General features: G+C 37.6%; 2 protein-coding genes across 5 annotated transcripts; both read right to left on the bottom strand.

Moving 5' to 3' along the window:
* Positions 1–865: 865 nt before the first annotated feature.
* On the bottom strand, positions 866–4,894 carry LOC133709491 (uncharacterized). Of its 2 annotated transcripts, none has more exons than XM_062135261.1 (2): positions 4,510–4,894; positions 866–3,216 (listed from the first exon to the last, which is right to left on the bottom strand). In XM_062135261.1, the coding sequence occupies exon 2, from the start codon at positions 3,203–3,205 to the stop codon at positions 1,265–1,267; it is 1,941 nt and encodes a 646-aa protein (XP_061991245.1). In that variant the 5' UTR covers positions 3,206–3,216; positions 4,510–4,894; the 3' UTR covers positions 866–1,264. The 2 variants fall into 2 exon arrangements, with proteins under 2 accessions (XP_061991245.1, XP_061991244.1); XM_062135260.1 differs by lacking the exon at positions 4,510–4,894 and adding an exon at positions 3,384–3,576.
* Positions 4,895–7,574: 2,680 nt separating this feature from the next.
* On the bottom strand, positions 7,575–11,811 carry LOC133712101 (UPF0613 protein PB24D3.06c). Of its 3 annotated transcripts, XM_062138182.1 has the most exons (10): positions 11,424–11,811; positions 10,609–10,685; positions 10,123–10,228; positions 9,942–10,034; positions 9,769–9,834; positions 9,457–9,623; positions 9,091–9,199; positions 8,667–8,731; positions 8,354–8,505; positions 7,575–7,855 (listed from the first exon to the last, which is right to left on the bottom strand). In XM_062138182.1, the coding sequence occupies exons 1-9, from the start codon at positions 11,631–11,633 to the stop codon at positions 8,358–8,360; spliced, it is 1,041 nt and encodes a 346-aa protein (XP_061994166.1). In that variant the 5' UTR covers positions 11,634–11,811; the 3' UTR covers positions 7,575–7,855; positions 8,354–8,357. The 3 variants fall into 3 exon arrangements, with proteins under 3 accessions (XP_061994166.1, XP_061994165.1, XP_061994167.1); XM_062138181.1 differs by lacking the exon at positions 7,575–7,855 and having other exon boundaries at positions 8,092–8,505; positions 11,424–11,810; XM_062138183.1 differs by lacking the exon at positions 7,575–7,855 and having other exon boundaries at positions 8,092–8,505; positions 9,457–9,599; positions 11,424–11,808.
* Between the last annotated feature and the right edge of the window lie 8,038 nt (positions 11,812–19,849).

Here is a 19,849-nt window from a genome sequence, read left to right as displayed (position 1 = left end):
ATGAAGAACGGTAATCAACCCACAAACTCATGTTTTTCTATTATGTTTCTCCTAAAAAAAAATACATATATTCTAAATGTCAATTTTATCCTTACATTTAACAGAAAAATTAACAGAAGTACCAAAGTGTCAAACAAAGTCTAACTTTAGGTACCAAACTGTCCCCTTTAATACATCGGGGAGTAGGTATAGGAGGAATTTACCCTATCGATTTCATACCTTGGCATGGTTTCATTTCATTTTGTATTCGCCTTTTCGTTGATTATTGCAAGCCAACAGCCAACTTTGTGCCAAAACAAAAGAATTTGCTATATCTGGTCATGGCTATTCAACATCTGATCTCTTTTCTTCGTCCTCTTTTGTTTTCACATATCCAACACATGTGAATGCAAGCAATTGGGAGTAGGTCACTTATCAAATTAACAATGTAGGCCAACAACGACTCAAAAACATATGTATGCAACACCTTGATTAGCAGTAGAATCGACCAAGTTTAGATCAACGAAACTTTTAAGGGAAGGCAGGTTTCTGTTTCCATACTTATTAATCATTTTGTTCATTTAACATTCATTGGATTAACGATTTAACGATATCAACGAATCCTTTTAAGGCAAAGCAAAGAGGCCAATCTAGCACCAACAAGCCAACAGCTATACTGGCTTTCCCAGTTTCCCTTCAACGTCAAGGCTTTGACTTGCAAAAAGTTTGGAGGGTTCGAAAGTATTGTAGCGGTGGTGAACTGGTGATGGCGGTGGTGGGCTATTGGTGTTTGCTCTTAATTAAAACCAACAGCTGTGTGAAAGATATACAATGCACAATGGTTATGCCTTAAAAGATATGCCATAATGCATAAGAACTAACAAGATCGAGAAAGGGCAACCCTGCTGAAGGAGTATGTAAAAGATATACAATACCTTAAGATGATGATAGCTCATACAAAAATTCATTAATTTCTTAAAATTCAAGAACCTCTTACGATGTACAACCTGTGGGATCACTCGACTCTAACCATATCTAACTATATATAAACAAATAAAGAATATGCCAAACTCAATCTAATGAACAATATGGATCAAAACCATGAATGCTCCACCTCATATACGTCATACTTTGCCTTCAATTCACAGCTCTCTTAAGCTAATGCCCTTCATTCTGGCATTCAGGGATGAGCTTGCATTTCAGATACTCTTGATAGCACTGGAACACCACTTGTCGAAAAATTTCAGCAACAATTTGAATTGCTTCACATGTTTGCAGCAGCTTCCTATCTGGTTGGACATAATACATTCAGCACTATATGATCCAGCATAAGGTCCACAAAATAGTGGTGTCCAATAAGGCCATCCCTCCACTTTGCCTTTGCAGGCGCTCGGCCGTAGTGCACTCCATCATTGCAACGATTATCAAAATGCCACGGGAAGGTCATGTCAAAATTGTCAATCACACCAGTAAGGATACCAGCTTGCTTCAATTTTTCTACGAGTATCCAATTGAATGTCTCCATCTTATTAGGATTAAACGCCAGAGTTCGCGCATACCCACCAGTGGCTATTGTGGTCCGGTAAAAGACTTTTGGCACCACCAAACCTCTCTGCCTTATTGAATCCATAATTTCCACCCAAAATGATGCTGCATAGCTTGCCCCAGCAGAAAAAGATCTTATGTTGGACCAAAATACGCCATCATGTAAGCCTGAGTTCATGATTATAGTATCTGGAACTTTTTCTTCCGAGAAGTACTTCTTGATCAAATTCCTGAATCCTTCATCTTTCAAGGAATTCAAACCCTGGTAATTCTGTGTTTCATTCCAATGACCATTAAAAAGGCTTGTAATTCGAACCTTCTGTGAAGGGTCTTTTGGGTTTGTAAAGTGCATATCAAACCGTCTAGGAACTGAAAGCACTTCAGGCATATCCAAGATAAAGTTGAGAATGTTTCGTATCGAATCAACGTGATTGGAATCGCCCCAGAAGAAAAGCCACCGGTTATTCAAGCAATTCCAAGCAGAATCAGCTGAAAACAATCTGAATGAACAATGTGTGGAGTAAACCCAACCATTACTTTCCAAAGACCCCAATGAACCATTACACCAAGGACTCTGACAAGGAAAACTTGGGGATAAGCACCTGTATCGACCATCCTGACTAATCTCACACTTATCATTCTTACCATGCCTAGTCCACCTTCCAGCCCAAACATCTCTTCCAAAATCAGACTCTTTGCAAACTTGGAGCTCTGGCAATTGAGCCGAGCCCTTGTTAAACCTGATTGGAATTCTCCGAATCTCTCTATCGTATGCAAACCGGTTAGGTGAGAATTTAAGACCCTCAAAATGCCTAAACAGTAGGATTATAGTAAGATTGTAAGATCCCACAAAGTCTGGATGAACTTGAAGCGAAAGCGAATAAGACCCATTACCAAAATCTTTCACAACAGGCCTAGATTTCCATGACTCCCCAGAAAGATCAGTCTCAAAGTAATCCCCACCTAGACACCTAGGCTTCTTATTCTCATCTAAAGCTTGAAACCCAAACTCATAGATTTCACCAGCTGACAACTCAACCAGATCCTTACCATCCAAACCAGGAATTGCTATTCCAACAGTCCTAGCATCTCTACAAGGCTCTCCTCCTGGTGCTAACCATTTAGCTAGGAGACTCTTTGTCACATCAGGCTCTAAATTAGCAGAAACCCAGTTCAACATAGCAGGAATCACAGAAACCCCAGTTGAATTCTGATCAGAAAGGGTCTCATACTGGGTATCATTCACTGGGTTCTGAGAATCACTCTCGGGTTTCAACTGGGTCAAGTTGGTTTCTTTCTGGGCCAAGTTTGTTTCTTTCTGGGTCTGATTAACTACAATGGGGGCTGTGCTATCATTCACTGGGTTCTGAGAATCAATCTCGGGTTTCAACTGAGTGGAGTTGGTTTCTTTCTGGGTCTGATTAACTACACTGGGGGCTGTGCTAACTTCAACATTCTCATGGTTCTGAGCAAGATTATTAGCAAAAGTACTAACCTTTGTAGTGAAATAACCTTGCTGAGACTTGGTAGCTTCAACCAAGTTCTTCATAGTTGTTGCATCCATGCTCCAAATCAACACCATTCCCACAAGAACCAGAGCTGTAAGTAACGCAAGTCGCCATTGAAGCAGAGGACTTTGTTTCGACGATGAAGGCCAGCTCATAGCTCCCTTCTCTGGCATCACTAAAACTACTGCAACAATAAGAGCAACAATGAATAAACTATGCTCAAAAACCCAGAACGCTAATTGCTCAAAAAAAACTGTTAGCTTTGACGACAAGAATGTGTTTTTATCGATTTAGGCGAGGCCACACATATAATAATAGTGGCATAAAGAAAAAGATTAAAGCTTTACTTACTGGGTATGTGTTTGATTAGTACTAGGGTTCTGAGAAACACAATGCAGCCAAGATTTTTTGATTGTTCAGTTCAGTTTGTATATAGAATCCTATGCCTAGACTAAAACAAAGCTTTCGGAGAAAATTGAAAGAGAAAAAGTCCTACTCTTTTCTTTCTTTCTTTCTAATGATGGCGGTTTATTATAGGAGAGGAGAAAGAGAGGTATTATTATTACAAGGGAAAAGCTGGTGCTGCCTTGAAAAAGGACAGACAGTTTTAATGTTGGTGGACCGAAATGCCCTCGGTGTAGTGATGGGAGTGGCGGTGAGGTAGATGAGGAATGCACCGATCGACAAGGGGACCAATTGGGAGGAGCGTCGGTGTGTGCGAGGTAGGGGTATTTGGGTCAATTTGAACATAATGGATCGGTGGCTTTCACTGGTTATGGGTTATGGTGCCACCTTGTCTTCACATGGTGATGTTTTAAAATTGGTGGTGTGGAGGTGGAAGGAGCACGAAAAAGGCCAAAACCTAGAGACCGACCCACATTGGACAGGAGAAAAAGCTTCGGTGGAATTACACATCATTATTAGCCTCGCATATTCCGTTTCACCTGTTTCCAAAGAGATCACCTGTTTCCAAATATAGTGACATGACTCTGATAAGTTGCATTATTTTTAATTAAAAAAATCAGATTTCTTCATTTCCTTCATCCTCCTCGCCTTCTCTCTCTCTCAAAAATTCTTCACATTTTAGCCCTAATTATTCAAGGAATCAAAACACGTAATTTTGAAACCCATATCATATTTAATATACTCAAGTCCCTCACAAAATCAATCGTAGAAAGATAATTTTGCTTGATAAAGAAATTCAAACTTTTGAATTGTGGATTATCATCGAAGAATTTAATGTTTTAATTACAATATGATGTCTACTATAACAAAAGGAAAGTCAAAATTTGGTGTCAAATGCTTCACCAAATTAAAAGAAAACTTGATGAGAAGAAAAGTCACATGTTCTTCTCATTTCAACAATAACACGTGCATTATTCGGGTATGAAACTAGTTTTGGTAAAGCGGAGGCAAAAGAGATTATTCGAAACCCAAACTATTGTTATGGATCATAAGAGATTGTTTCCTTATATACCTGAATGCCAATAATTCAATGTGCCCTTGAAGAACCCAGGAAACCTGCAAATATGGTTTCCTTATAACCAGTAAATTGAAATTCCATTACTTGGAACCTCGGATGCAAAAGCTTACCCATCAGCTATAACGCACCTCCAACTTAATCCAACCCAAATCTGGTTTCCTACCCTTCCATAGCCATGCTAATTTGCATCCAGAAGCCACTCTCATTGACCTCTCTTGTTAATCGCAGCGAGTCAGCGTCTCGATTGTAAGGAACATCGTTTTCGTTTACATGGTGTGGATCTAAAATGCAAGTCTGTAGAGGATTAAGGGAAGGAAAGAATATAGAGATAAGAGGATGCTTTGTATTTTTTGTTTCTTTGATTTTGATCTGAAAGAGGACGTGAAGAGGTATTGACATGCACAAAGTCTACGGATAAAGTATTTTCATGTTTTCTCTTTTCAGTTAATTGTCTATTTAAATTTTTAATAAAAAATAATATAGAAAATAATGGACTTAACAAAGGTTTACAGAGTTAATCTTCTGTCAAGTGAGAGGACATGTGTCAATGAGTGGAGTAGGTTATAAAATAGGGATATACTAAATGGGCACATGTGATCTCCTCCCCACATAAACCATTTTTTTATCTACACTTTATTTTTAGTATATGAAATTTTTTTGTAAGACAGTTGTATCGGTTCATCAATACTAGATTAAACTCTTTCTAGTTCACGAGTAACATAAGTTAGTTTGTCATTGCATGGGATAGTCCACCGTTAAAACGTAGACAAATAAATTGAAAAAGTTTCAATCTCGATATTATCGTATGAAAAAGAATATAAAACAACAAAACATCAGTAAATGTTCTTAGTATTTAATTTTAGTGACGGTCTGAAATTTTGAACATATTATTGCATTGTTGGAGGATATTGTTTGCAAAATTTGTATTTATTGAGTTTGTGTTTACATCTAAAACTGTATGGCCTTAAATTTTAATGTAATATGTCCGATACTCTATGCTCTAAACTTCAAAAAAGGTATAAACACACCACTATACTATTTCTGAGATAAATATCATCAACACAAACAAAATCAGCCAACAATCTTAAATTAGTCTTCCTTTCGTTTTTATAGAAATTAGTAATGCCTTTCATACATAGTCGGTAGTAATGGTTAGATTTGGTAAGCTGTCCCCTTGAGACAAAAGTAGATGATAATGAGGGCAAGATTAGGAGAGAAAGAAGTTCTGTGTGGCGTTCATTACGTTATGAAACATGCAATTTATGATTGAACTAATAATTAAGCACATTGTCAACCTAATATAACTTATTCTTGGTACATACCGCGTGATGAACGACCAGCAATCACACAATCAAGTTTATGTGTAGGCAAACCGCATACTTCATTCCAACTCAAAGTGCCTTTGAGAAACTAATCAAGTAACTAAGAACGACTATTGACATGATCGCTCTACCTCTATTATTATGTACATGCAGATATTGCCTCTCCTCTCAGGTAGTTCAAACTTCAAACCTTCGTGCTGAGTTTGATAGATGATTTCAATTGCAAATTATCCTCCTCTTCTTGTTAAATCATGCATGGAATCAAACCAATTTTTTTTGCTCGTCGAGGTGTCTAACTGTCTATTTCGATCGTATGGTGCAACGAAAATACGAAATGTTATCTGTCATTAAGGGATAGTTCTTTTTCAATTAAAAAAAAAGGGATACTTTTTTTTTTTTTTGGTCTGCCAATAAAATGAACTTCACTCAAGTTGTTAATGAGTAACTTTTATCGAGGGATATTCCCCCTAATATTGACGAATAAGGTGTGTCATCGGTCATGTAAGTTTTTGAATTTTATTTGAATGGAATTTATAAATAAATAAAAAAAATAAAAAGTACGAAGTCCTCCAGATAAGTGATAACCATACAAGTAAAAATGGATTTCAAATCACATTCTATATCTTAAAATTGGACTAAAATGGTAGGTTTTGGAATTATGATGCTAAAGTTGAAACTTTTTAAATACAATTATGTAGAACATCAGATATTTATGGGATTGCAAAATATATAATGATCTCGGGATAGCTATACGAAAAGCTCAGGTATCAGGCTAGGAATGTTGAACCACTTTGAAATCAATAGCATCAAAGATGATTGCTCATATAGAGAAATGCTCGCTTAAGGGACAAATTATAAGAAACTGTGAGGGATAAGTGAATCTGATGGTTGGAAACAAATGCACAGTTTGTAGTTGTTATAATTTCAGGTTTAAAATTGAGATGTATTTATCATTCACAATCCTTAAAATTGTCCCTTAGATGAGCAAAAATATACTCATAAATGCAGAGATTACTCGTGCATACTACAGAGTTAGAGAGAAAAATAAAATAAAAATATATATAACTTATAAGTGGATGACTCACAGTTAATTGTATCGATGTCGTTTAGATTAAAACTCAATATCTAATATCTAATAAATGGTTAAATTGAGAAGATATCATTGCAATCTGTCTAATGGCCACGCTTAACACTGCGTTATCTACTTCTCTTGCTTTACAGCTTGCATGTTTTCCAACAACACTTGGCGGAGTTAGTCTGGTGGTTCGTGATCACAATGGTTCCTTCCAAATGGGCTGTACTATGGGGTTGACTTATTAGGTGACCTAGTCAGTACAAGTGGCGGCTATTGCTGGAAGAATAGCATGTCAGCTACAGATGAACAATGGACTTTAGTCCTTTTCGATTTGAGTCGGATTTCTTTGGAGCTGGTACACACAGTGCAGAACCCTACGAAGGTTCTATTGTTATGCGAGCTTTGTATGAGGACATTCGGGTCAATTTCAGCATATTTATCGGGAGGTCTGTGCACAGACTTGCTCGGTGCGCGGTTTAGCCGGTCCTCCTAGTTTAAGTTCCCTCTGCCTATCTTGACTGTAGATCATTGTAATGTATTTTTGAGTAATGAAGTTTCATCAATTTTTCTCCAAAAAAAAAGAAAAAAAGAAAAAAGATAATGGGTTGGTGGTGTAATGGATGTCGAAAAGTCAGCAAAGAGGTGAAGTGATGTTGAAGTGTGTGAAGCTCTAAGTGGCTTTTGGCTAAGAAAAATGAGGCATCTATCTGGGGATGAATATGTGATCATAAGACGTTCCCACAATCTCTGTAGTCTCATGCCAAAAAGTTGTTCATAAATCATGAAAGACATTCTTAAAGAAAAATTGCGCCAAACCTATGGTGGGTACCAACTACCAACCCCCACCATCCATCTACCAACGGTTCCCTTCCACCTTCAATTGCCTCCCCATAGTTGTTTTTTCAACAACGATTCTAAGCAGCTCTCATTCTTTCAGATATGCCTGAATCACCAAAATCCAAAAGATAAAAGACAAGCTATGGCTAACAACTATGTTTCTGGTTTTCTAAAGGTACAGCCAGACTCCTATCTTGGACACATCCCAAAACATCTGAGGACACTAAGAAATGTTTGTGTTAGATGTTACCAAGGAATATGTTGTAAAAGAGGCTATTGTCATTGACAGTAAACCCTACAAGGCTACAGCTGCAACACTCGAAAACATTAAGCAACCCACCGTAAGATGATAACATGATCACATTTTCTTATAGGAATAAATGGTTAAGCTATTCACATGAGTTCAATTCGAAACTGCCAAAGCCGCCGGGCAAAACAAGGATGTTCTCTCTTTTCAACAACGTGAGCAATATAAGATTACAATTTACTTGACCTCTAGTATAAAAAAGACGAGAAAATGAAAGGACTAAGAAACCAAAGAGGAAATAAATAAGAATGGAATGAAAAGAAAGAACTTAGAATTGAAAATAGGACCATAACGCACCACACTAATTCCATGGATCATCCCACCCTTTAGGTCCGTCTCTCTTAACAAAATCAATCATTGCATCGACAGCTTCATGAACTCTGTTAGAAAGGGAGTGATTTCCATGTTCAATTTCAACCTTTTCTGCACCACCCATTGCTTTGCACAATCTGCATGAGTTACATAAATTCCAACACATCACCCACCGTGCTCATTTCAAAGACCAAGATAACAAATCCTTTTTTTTTTTTTTTCAATCATTATCTGAACTACTTTCAAATGGTTCTTATGCAACACATAATAGAGGTAATATGAGAAAATAGTTAGTTACCTTTGAACCAATGCTTTCTTGTCAACATAGTCTGGCACATACTCATCAGCCATGGAACAAATAACCTGCAGAAAATTTTGACTTGATCTGATTTTTACGATTGATGTAACAATGCACGAAAAGAGAAAGAAGCGTCCTTCTCGTTTAAAATTAACCAAAATGCATGCTTGTCACCAGAGGGTGATTATCTATATTAGTCATTTTTACTTGGCTTAACCTATAAGACCCATTGTCCTGTAATTTGGATCGTTTATCTATTTTTTCCCTTTTAAAATTTTATTGTTATAAACGTGCCTAATGGATAATATGGCACTGTCTTTTTCTAAATTTTAGAAAACTAAATTCCTCTTTTCAAAGTCCTGAACTTCAGGGATATAGCAAATAAACAGTTAGACATGTGCTACTTGAAGTTGGGCAACTCTACCTGGCAAGGTGTGTTAGTCATGTGCCCAAGTTTCAGTCTCAGCTGGTCATCAGTAAGGTCAGAACTAAACATGTCATCATCCCCGTTGTATGCACAAAGTGAGTGATACCTGCAAGAAAGTTCGCTCTTTAGACAAGGAAGGATAACAATATGATATTTAGTGGCCAAACTCAATGACGTGGTGCAGAATGTGTGTGCGTGTGTTTCCATATCGATGTTGTCAGTCCCTTTATATTATGCACGCAACTCAAAATCTATAAATATGATATACTTTTCTTTCCAATACATTTTATCCCACAATTGGTAATGATCAATTCCATTTTCATTTTATTATTCCAGAGATTGATCATATCATTGTGTACCCACCGATAGGCAGTTATTGGGGCTAAATCTGCTTCACTTGGCATTAATTGAGATCCGCGACCTTCATTTATCATGGTTGAAGCCAAGTCAATCATAGCAGCTGTTTCAGGAAGAGTTGCTCTGTATTCCCGATCACTGACTGGAGCCTGAACAATTTGATTGGTGTTATGCTAAAAGTTCAAGTTGAGGTTCAATTGGTAGACAATAAGGAAGAAGTGCCACAAGCAAGAATAAGAACGTTGGCATCAGTCACCAGACATCAAGTATCACTGTATCAGTAACAAAAACAAAAACAAATTCTGGAAAGTGTACTACCTGTAGAATGGCAGCACGAACCGCTCTAGAGCATGCAGCATTTGTGCGTATATAATGTACAATGTCCTAAAGTCATAACCAAAAACAAGAAATTCAAGTTATACTCATTAACAAACAATATTGATGAGTAATTAACTTTAAAAGCTCCAGTCTAAGGTGCAACCGGCACAAACCTGGCAGCCAGTACTATGGCCAATCAGTACAACACCCTCAGAATCTTCTTTGTTTATAAAATAACTAATCAGCTGATCAAGTTCCATCGCGTCCTTTAATACATAAGAAAATGATATGTTATGTAACTTCGATGCTCAAAACCACAAAAAGAAGGAAACGTTAAAAAGATAAATAAGTTACTTGTTTCAAGCTGGAAGTGCCATATCCATTGTATGAAGATGACATGAGTAGTTGAACAAGTGACCATTTCTCCTTGTCCAAAGCAATTGCAAGAGGTTCCAAGTATCTGAAAATCAGAAAAGAAAGATAAGATAGAAATAACCTGCTTTAAGCATCCAACAATTTCTCCTTGTTTATTTTTTGATATGACAGTGAATTTTAAATAAAGATATGCTGTGTATTATCAACGATTTCTACAGAGGGTGGTAAAATGATGTCTTGAGCAGTTACATATCCAGGACCTTTGACACAAATAGACGCATTACGAGTTCCATACAGTCATACAGATTACTTCTCAATACAATTTCTTTCAAATTCATTAAAATTTAAAAGCATTTATTAGTGGAAATTTGCATAATTGAATCTATCAACACCAAAAACAACCAATCATGATTAATGGAAGACAAAATGCCACTTAGTAAAGGTTAAGAGCACATTGTTACATACTCTGTTGCCAGAAAGCCATCGGTCAATCCACCAATAAAGATGACTTGCTGTCTATAATCACCTGTTTTAAATGCAACCTGTGTTGTAAGGATATTATCGTTAAACACATCATATAGAAACTAAAATCTATAAACAGAGAAGCTAGTCCAAAAGCGAGCGTAGCCAAAGAGACTGAGCTAGACTTGACAACCATAGCAAACAGCAAATACATAGCATTTGGATGATTTCTCATTACAAAATAATGTACTGGAAAGACAGCTACAGCATGTCCTGGTTGAATGTTGGCCCTTAACACCGAAACAGAATGTTGGCATTAAGCTCTTAAACCTAAACTTTGAACTTAATAACACGTTGAACTCCACAAACCTACGAAAAGCAACCCAAACAAAAGCCTACTTTCTGTTCTAGGTCATGCAGCTCACTGAACCTTCCCAATTATCGTTATCATAATCGTAAACATTGATCTTCATTGAACGAAATAAATAGCTATACATTGAACCTTCCAACACTCGAAACTAAGTGACTTCTCCTCTTTCAGAACCCTATCAATCTCACATTGCTATTCTCTCACATTTTCCACTGAACTAATCTAGATACACCTTACATGATACCAAAAACTAGCCTAAACTTCATATCATAACCAACAATCGGTGACCAAAACCAAATGCTCAACACCAATTTATGCACCAAATTCAAATCTTAGTCTACACATAAACATCGCATATTTGCAGATCACAATCACAGATTCATAACCAGAGATCAAGGCATCGAACTCCAATTCCGACTCAAATGTGCAATGTTTGATTCAACCTAACCTGAATTGGTTTCGGGCCGTACTTGAAGAGCGCCCCTCGGAACTGATTCTTGCGCACGACGGGGCCGGAAAAGTCACCGGAACCAGAGTCGGAGCCCATCTTGACGGACCCGGCCCGGTCGGACCGGCCCCGGACAACGCCGGAGAACCAGGAACCGGCGGAAGCCGAAGTAGAAGACGGAGGAGAAGAAGAAGACAGCGAGGGATTCATTCTAGACGGTCCGATCGAATCCCATCGTTTCTAGCGGCTGCGATTCCAGCTTTATTTAATTTGATAGAAAAAATGAGTGAGAGACTTTCAGAGGTCTCTGGAGGATTTGAGAAGAAAGGTCGTCTGCTAAATCTGCACCGCCGAGGTGAGAGTGAGACCCTCAACCAAACCAACATTTACTACTGCTGCTCTCTCCTTCACTGTCAAATTTGACTGCTTTTAGCTGACGTGGCAAAAAAACACAGTGACAATATTTGAATTTAGATTAGGGAGATTTCTCCAACAAAAAAAAAAAATGATGGCCTTTCAAACCCTTATGTTGGTACTCTAAACAATGTTAGGCTCCGTTTGGAAACAGAATTTTGATTTGGATTTGAATTTCAAATCTTATGTATTTAAAATCTATAGAATTGAAATATGTGTATTCTAAATTTTGCTGGTTGGATTAAAAAAGATATATAGAGATTTAAAACTGAAGATTTAGATTTTGTAATATTAGAACAGCATCCATCTCAACCAAATCAACCATCAAAGGCTTCAGAGCAATCTGAAACTTGACTCGGAGGGGATGAAGTCGGCGGCGGAGAGCTCAGCCACCATTGTCGGCGTTAATGAGTTGTCGGCGACGCAGAAGAAGATACAGAGGCTGAGCCGAAACGCAGAGAGAGAGAGAGAGAGAGAGAGAGAGAGAGAGAGAATGAATTTGATCCTAATGCTTTACATCAAGGTCACAAAATGAATAAGAACTAAGAAGAACAGACCAAGTGAGAGAAAAGAGGTGATCGATACCAAGTGAGATAGAGAGAGAGAGGTGATCGATAAAGCCGAAGACGAGACGAAGATCGACGGAGAAGCCCAGGTCGCCGAAGAGCGAGTTCAGCGACGAGTGAGCGGCGGGTCTGGCCTTCTTGGTCGCCGGCATCGATGATGGCTGGGTCAGGTCTCTGTTGGAGTCGAGACAGTAGGTTGGGCTTGGATTTCTTCAATCCAATCCCAGAAGAGATTAGAGACTGCAGTGAGAGAGAGGAGATCGAAGGATGTGAGAGAAACCTTGGAGAGAGAAAGAGGAGAAAAGAAGAAAGAGATAGCACGATCTGTTTTTTCAAGGAATCCAAGACCTGATGATTTGAAATAACTAGGGTCCCCTAGTTATTTGAAATCATCAAAATTTATTATCTGAAATCTCTGGGGTGATTTTGAAGAAATCCAAATACTCACTAAAGAAGACAGCCAAACAAGCAGATTTGGATTTAGGGGTTTCAAATCCAAATCCACACTCCCAAATCCCTATATCCAAATGGGTCCTTAAGGTTTTGATGCAGATACAAAATGTTAACCTCCAGCTCTAAAGTCAGAGAAAGCAACAAGGAATATAGGAGCCACATTTGGCTCGATTATAGTAGGTGGATATATTTAATTTAAAACCCCTATCTCCTATGATTAGGGTTCGGATAATCTCTTCGTGATGGGATTGTTTGGTTAATGAGATCCTTCAAGCTTACATCGCCACCAAAGTAGATGTTTCTTTTGTGTATGAGAAGATCATGTGTCGCATAAAACACCATTTTGACGATTGTCGCAGTGTACATTCAGCGGTGGAAGTGCTGGATCATGGTGGATCTTCATGGCTAACTGATGTGGCTAGCTCCAATCCTGTTAGTGCCTATGATATTGCCTTCTCCATCTCCACCAATGTTTTCCAATGTTACTAACACTTTTCGTGTTGAATGGTTGCGTGGACGTGCTCGGATAATTGATAGCTTGGGTCTGAAGCTATCCTCCAATTAGTCTTTTTAAGCTCAGATTTCAAAACTTCATGATGCTTCTATCGAAAAACTACAGTTTTTGGATTCCAAGGGCTGTTGGCTTCTTTCCCGGCTTCTCAAAGTGGCAAAACCCCTTAAGCTCAATGCTTAACCTAGAGGGAAAGCAAAAATAGGTAACGATTTTTGACAACCCCTCAAGACCTAATATGGATTCCCTGAATTTATTATGGATCTAAGGAGAATAAGACCACCTTTGTATCTATAACCCAATATTGGAATTAAGATTAAACTCCCGCAACTCTACCTGCTAAATGCAAATGTCTTGGTCGTTCTTCGAGGGCTAAAAATAAACGAAAAGCACATCTGTCTACTGGAGCATAAGGAATGAAAACTGCAAGGCGTAAGACCATGTAGGTATCCACATAGTGAAGGAAGATCAATGTGGCACTTAAGTTCAACCACTTTTAATTTTTTCTTAATAACTCCATGTGTTGTTATTGTTGTATTATGCTTAATTATCTATATACTGAAATTACTTCAGTGATATTCTTTATAATTTGTTATACCAAAAATAGTTTAATAGGTTATGGCAAACCAGTGCAAGTGGCCTAGTGGTCAGACATTCTGGTTAGGAACTCCCCTACTCGCATTCGATTCATGAAGCTGTCAAAGTAGCCAGACAATGTGCTACAATGCCCGATTGGATCACTTCAAATGCGCCGAGGGATTAGTCCTTGAGTCTAAGCCTTTGGAAAACCCTGACACTGTCAAAAAAAAAAAAAAAAAATTATGGCACAAATTGTAATTTCGGTGCTTAATATATTATCATCTTCCTATATAAAAAGATAAATAAATAAAAATATTATGGTGGTTTCTCAAACTTAACATTACAACTAAATGTAACCTAGCTTACTTCAACACCTAAGATGAAATAGTTCTGAAACACTATTATCATTGTGATGTTAAGATCATTTTTTCGACACCACTAGGATCTACAGATGGTTTTCTTTTCTTTTTTAGGGGAAATTGTCAACTATTTATTCAAGACTTAAGCGAAATTATAATAAGAAGAAAGTACATCAAGAATAAAATTTGGGGGAATGTTTTCCCAAACTAAAGAACATCTAGACATAGAAGCAAAAGAAGCTAAAGAGTGAGCCACACAATTGGCTTGGCGATAAGCATGCTTGAACATAGAACCTGGGATGAAATTCAACATTTCTATGATGTCATCATATACACGACCCAATTGGGAAGTATGGGGAATGACCGCCTGCTTAGTAACATTAGCAAGAGTTAAAGAATTCGTCTCAAACACTACCGGAGAGAACCCTTTATCTCTTACAAACTTCGCAGCTGCTTTACCAACAAAAGAGCCTCCACATGTTCTATAGAATAAACATCCTCCGGAGCCTGACAAAAACCCTTAACACAAGTACCAACAACATCTCTAACAACAATAGCAATACCTCTTCTAGAATTAGAGCTTGAAAAAGCCTCATCCATATTCACCTTTAACCAGCCTTGAGCATTCAATCAAATTGGGATGCCCCGGATCTGACATGTCTCTTAGTAGGAGTAAGAGTAGCATGAAACTCAGAAGTATGGGTGTATTAATGACTTGATTCATAAACTCTCGCAAGCGTACGAATCGTTGTCAAGTAAGGGAAGTATTTGAACCTTGATTATCGTACCAGGAGGATTAGTGGCTAACCCACAATCCTTGGATAGTCGGAACTAGAGTCACTAAGCAAATAAAGGAAAAAGAAAAAGAAAATAAATAAAAAGGCTATTCTAAGGCACCAAGCCTTAGCAATGCTCGGCTTTAGTTTTCACCAAAGCCTAATCAAAACTAAGAACCTAGTGGTGGATATGCACAAATGAGTCGAAAATTGTAGGAAGTTTTGAATTGTGAATTAACTAAATTAAACGCAACCGAAAAGTAAACTAAACAACTAATTAACGAACTAGAAAATTAAATTTGGGTTTTCAAATTAATGGGAACATGGGAGTGTTGGATGATTCACACTAACTATCTTGCAAACATCGATGCCAATTTCACAAATGCATGCATTTCCTATATGTGTCGAGTCTCGTATCTAGTACCGGTTAAGGCTACTAAATCAATTATCCTTTCGGTGTATTGACTATGCCGGTTAAGGCCACAATCAACTCTCTAATTTGGGCATTACGCCGGTTAAGGCCGCAATATCCAAAATTAGAGGCCTAGAGAGCAAGATAATAGAGACTCAAGCAAGCTTAGCTACAATTAAGCTAGCTAATGGTCACCACACTTAAATCCTAGATGCCACAAGACTAATAAGTTGTCAATTTATCAATCTATTCATCGCAATTGCCCACAACATAATTTCAAAGGTTGACAAAGCCTAGAAACATGCTTCTAAGGACCAATAAATTTGGATTTAAAGCATATACAAAAAATTGCATTTATTAAAATTAAGCTAGCTAATGGTCACCACACTTAAATCCTAGATGCCACAAGACTAATAAGTTGTCAATTTATCAATCTATTCATCGCAATTGCCCACAACATAATTTCAAAGGTTGACAAAGCCTAGAAACATGCTTCTAAGGACCAATAAATTCGGATTTAAAGCATATACAAAAAATTGCATTTATTAAAATTAAAGCATCAATATTTATACAAGATGAGTTAAGGGTTCACAACCCTAACTCCCAAAATTGAACTACTCACAACCCATAGTCAAATACATCATCAATAGCAAATAAAATTATGGAATAGATAATAAGGAAGAGAGGGGAGAGTTAGCTTGGTCACTTCTAGCTATGAGCTAGTATGAACCAAGCAATTTCTTCACCCAACTACCCAAAATAGAGGTGTGGTGCTCTTGATGATGATTCCCTTAAAGCCTTGAGTGAGTCTTTCTAAATTCCCAAAATAAAACTAAAGAAAATGAAGAGGGAGGAGGAGAGGATGAGAAAGAGAGGGCTGCCTCTGTTTTTGTAGTTTCGGCGCTGGTATCCCCTCTGGAAGTGGAAGAGATAGGGATGAATATATATATATATATGGCTGGCTGTTCGTGCAGGAAGAGGGAAGGATGGAATGGGCTGCCACGTGGCAGCATAGGAGTGGATAAGGAGAAAGGAAGGATGGTCTGACACATGCTAGCTAGCCTTCAATTGACTCAAGCTAATTAAGCAATTTTGGCTGAGGTTGATTAATTAATACAAGGATTAATTAATCAAATAATTAATTAATACAAGGATTAATTAATCAAATAATTAATTAATACAACCTTGCTTCAATTTTCTTTTTCTTCTGTTGCTTTCTCCGAGCTCAAACCAATGTTTTTCACATATTTGCTTGCATTGACTCGCTGACCATTGTTGATTTTACGTCTTTTTGTCGATAACTCCAATTAGCTCCATTTTTACACAATTTCTTTTGAAATCCACAACTCCGCATATTTCCTACATAATAAATAAAAATGGAATAATTACATAATAATTGACTTGAGGATTAGCTTAATTCTAGTATTTTAGATATAATTACACGTATAAAAATGCGTGTAATCAATTAAATAATCCCAAGTAAACCGGGAATTGGTTTATGGTCGATTCAGTAACAAATAAATAGGAATTTATAGTTGTACCTAGTGAAAAAAGACTTCTTTTGTGGAATTAACCATTCCTTTTTGTTTAGAAAGAAAAGAAATTTATGTCCAAATAAGCAAGTATGTCATGGGATTGCTGATTATTTTCAATATGAATCCTGATCAAAAGAATCAAGGGCCTCTTCGATGGGTATAATAAAAGAAATAAAGTATCCACCTACAAGTCTACAACTCCCCCTCCTAATACTAGGCAATGGCCTCCAATAGAACTAGAAGTTAGTAAGCCTAGCATTTAGCTGAAAACCACATTACCTTCCCAGGCCTCAACCTGTTCCCGAACTCTATGATTCCTCTCCTTCCAAGCACCGCATATGAAAAATAATAATTTACACCACCCTCCTTGTAAAAGCTTCTTGAAACAAAAGTTCAACCAATCAAATAAAGTAAGATCAGTTGCAGTTACCTCATAACAAAATCGCTTGAGCTCCTCCTCTGACTCCAATAAAGTCCTTGTAAAATGACATAAACGACACAAATGATCAGGGAATGACTCATTCCCCACCCCACAAAGCACATATGTTAGCCAAATAGCCACTCTCAAGTATAAGGGGTACAAGTAATAGTATAGAGATTTAATAAAGGTTGTCGAACCCACGAGAATTGAATTCCTTTCACTAGCTAGGGTTTTAGCCTAAGGAGAGCTAGAATATGCAAATGTACAATCACAAACCTAAATTCACAAGGAAATCTAGGCTCATGGTGAGTATGTGCATTGTGGTGATAGTGAAATTGTTTGTTGGATAAAGTGATGAACCAAATTAAAATAAATGCTCAAATATAAACTAAACTAGTAATATAATGGATGAAGTTAGAGGTTGGATTGTCTACCACTAACCTCCCTTGCAAGTATTGAAGTTCAAATACAAGTGATGTTATTCTAATTTTCCAATTACCCTCCTTGCATCTGGATAAGACTATAAAGGCTTAAACGTACTCCTTTAATGTTATCAATTCCAACCGGATAAGTCTAGAATTAACTACCTAAGAACAAATCCTATTACCGATTAAGTCTCAATTCATTGCTCCTAGATGCATAAAGCTTTGAGTTTAGATAATCATGCAAGCAAACCGATCCTAGATCTAGGTGATTTTAACTCACAATCTTCACATGCACATAGAGGATGCTATCAATGCTTAAGGTTAACTATTCCCTAAATATTTTTTCATGAGATGACAAACACAACACATTCAAAGTAGTTAAGTTTGAATGGATGCATTCACTTCTTGAATTAGCATATGAAGATGAAAATCACAAATACCATAAAATGTAAATTAAAACATCAATTCACACAAGTTTGGCTAGGGCTTTCAACCCTAGCCCCAACAAAGTAACTACTCACTCATAATCATACAAATTAGCATCAAATCTATAAAGTACATCAAGGTAAATTTAAAGAGTTAAGGAAAGAATGAACTAGTTGAAGCTGGACAAATCAATGGCTAGCTCCTCCTTGTTCTCCTTGATTACTCCTTGGATCCTCCTTGATGGTGGAATGGATGGATGATGGACTGATGATGGTGGATGAATGGAATGGTGATAAAGATATGATGCTTCTTTGGCTAATTTTGAGTGGTAGTGATGGAGTAGTAGTGGTGGTGATGGAGTTTATGGTGGTGGAAGATGGTAATTGTGGTGGTGATGATGGAGGAGATTGAGTAGTAAAGGGAGTGTAAACACGGAAAATCTTGCAACGAATGAAAGAAGGACACGTGTACAAAATAATATATTTTTATTAATGAATTTGCGGGTTACACAATCTCTGTAGATGCTCTTTCACAAGATTCTCCTCTGATTCGATCTCTGACGTTGATTTAATCCAAGGGTGGCGAGCACTTGATCTTGAATCAAACGGTTGCAATGTGGACTTCCTGCTATGTTGACGATTTGAGGAAGATGATTGACCAAGGGCTGTAGAAGCTTGATCTTGATCGGATTTAGGCCACGAGCGGTGTCACGTGGTGAGTGATCTTCGGCTTTGGTAGGGGATGAACCAGCACGTGTGTTTGGTGCTTGTTGATCCTCCGGGTGTTTGACGACTTTCGAGCTTATAGGTGATTTCCCCTGCTTGTCTGAAGTCAGCGAGGTGAAGAGACCGGCTATTTGGCAGCTTGATGGTTCTTCACGAGCTTGGGAGACTTCTGAGCTTTGGAAAGGTTTCTTCCGTCTGCTTGCGTCCCTCTGTCTGTGGTCGTCCTCGATGGTGTACTTGGCTCAAGGGCGATTGACGCTTGATCTTGAGTCGTATGATGGCCACGAGGGTTGACACATGACGAGTGTTTTGACTTGAGGTTGGTGATGAACCGGCTATTTGGCAGCTTGAAGGCTCTTCACGCGCTTGAAGACTTAAGAACTTTGGGAGTGATTTTTCTCTCCGGCTGAAGTCCTTCTCTTGATTTGAGAGGGGCTATTTATAGTGTCAGCGCCTCTCTCAATTTGGAATGCCTTGATGACACGTAATTCATTGTATTTTCCTTAATTACATAATCAAATCAATCAGCCCTAATTAACTGATTTAATCACGATTATTAAGGAATTATCCAATCAATTTGATGGCTGATTTTAATTGTATTTCATTAATAGCATAATCAAATCAATCAGCTTTAATTAACTGATTTAATCATGACTATTAAGGAATTAGCCAATTAATTTGATGGCTGATTTTAATTGTATTTCATTAATAGCATAATCAAATCAATCAGCTTTAATTAACTGATTTAATCATGACTATTAAGGAATTAGCCAATTAGTTTGATGGCTGATTTTAATCTTGATTATCAATTTAAATAAATTGAT

This window comes from Rosa rugosa, chromosome 5 (assembly GCF_958449725.1).
Source record: "Rosa rugosa chromosome 5, drRosRugo1.1, whole genome shotgun sequence".
Classification (NCBI taxonomy): domain Eukaryota; kingdom Viridiplantae; phylum Streptophyta; class Magnoliopsida; order Rosales; family Rosaceae; genus Rosa; species Rosa rugosa.
The sequence above is the reverse complement of the archived record's forward strand: the minus strand, read 5'-3'. Positions and strand labels throughout refer to the sequence as shown.

What these genes read in the sequence shown, in the direction of transcription:
- LOC133709491 (XM_062135261.1), bottom strand. Translation starts at nt 3,205, where the DNA reads ATGCCAGAGAAGGGAGCTATGAGCTGGCCTTCATCGTCGAAACAAAGT.
- LOC133712101 (XM_062138182.1), bottom strand. Translation starts at nt 11,633, where the DNA reads ATGAATCCCTCGCTGTCTTCTTCTTCTCCTCCGTCTTCTACTTCGGCT. An exon ending in GATGGCTTTCTGGCAACAGA is followed by an intron (nt 10,229 to 10,608) that starts GTATGTAACAAT and finishes TCTGATTTTCAG; the next exon opens with ATACTTGGAACCTCTTGCAA. An exon ending in GCCATAGTACTGGCTGCCAG is followed by an intron (nt 9,835 to 9,941) that starts GTTTGTGCCGGT and finishes TTATGACTTTAG; the next exon opens with GACATTGTACATTATATACG.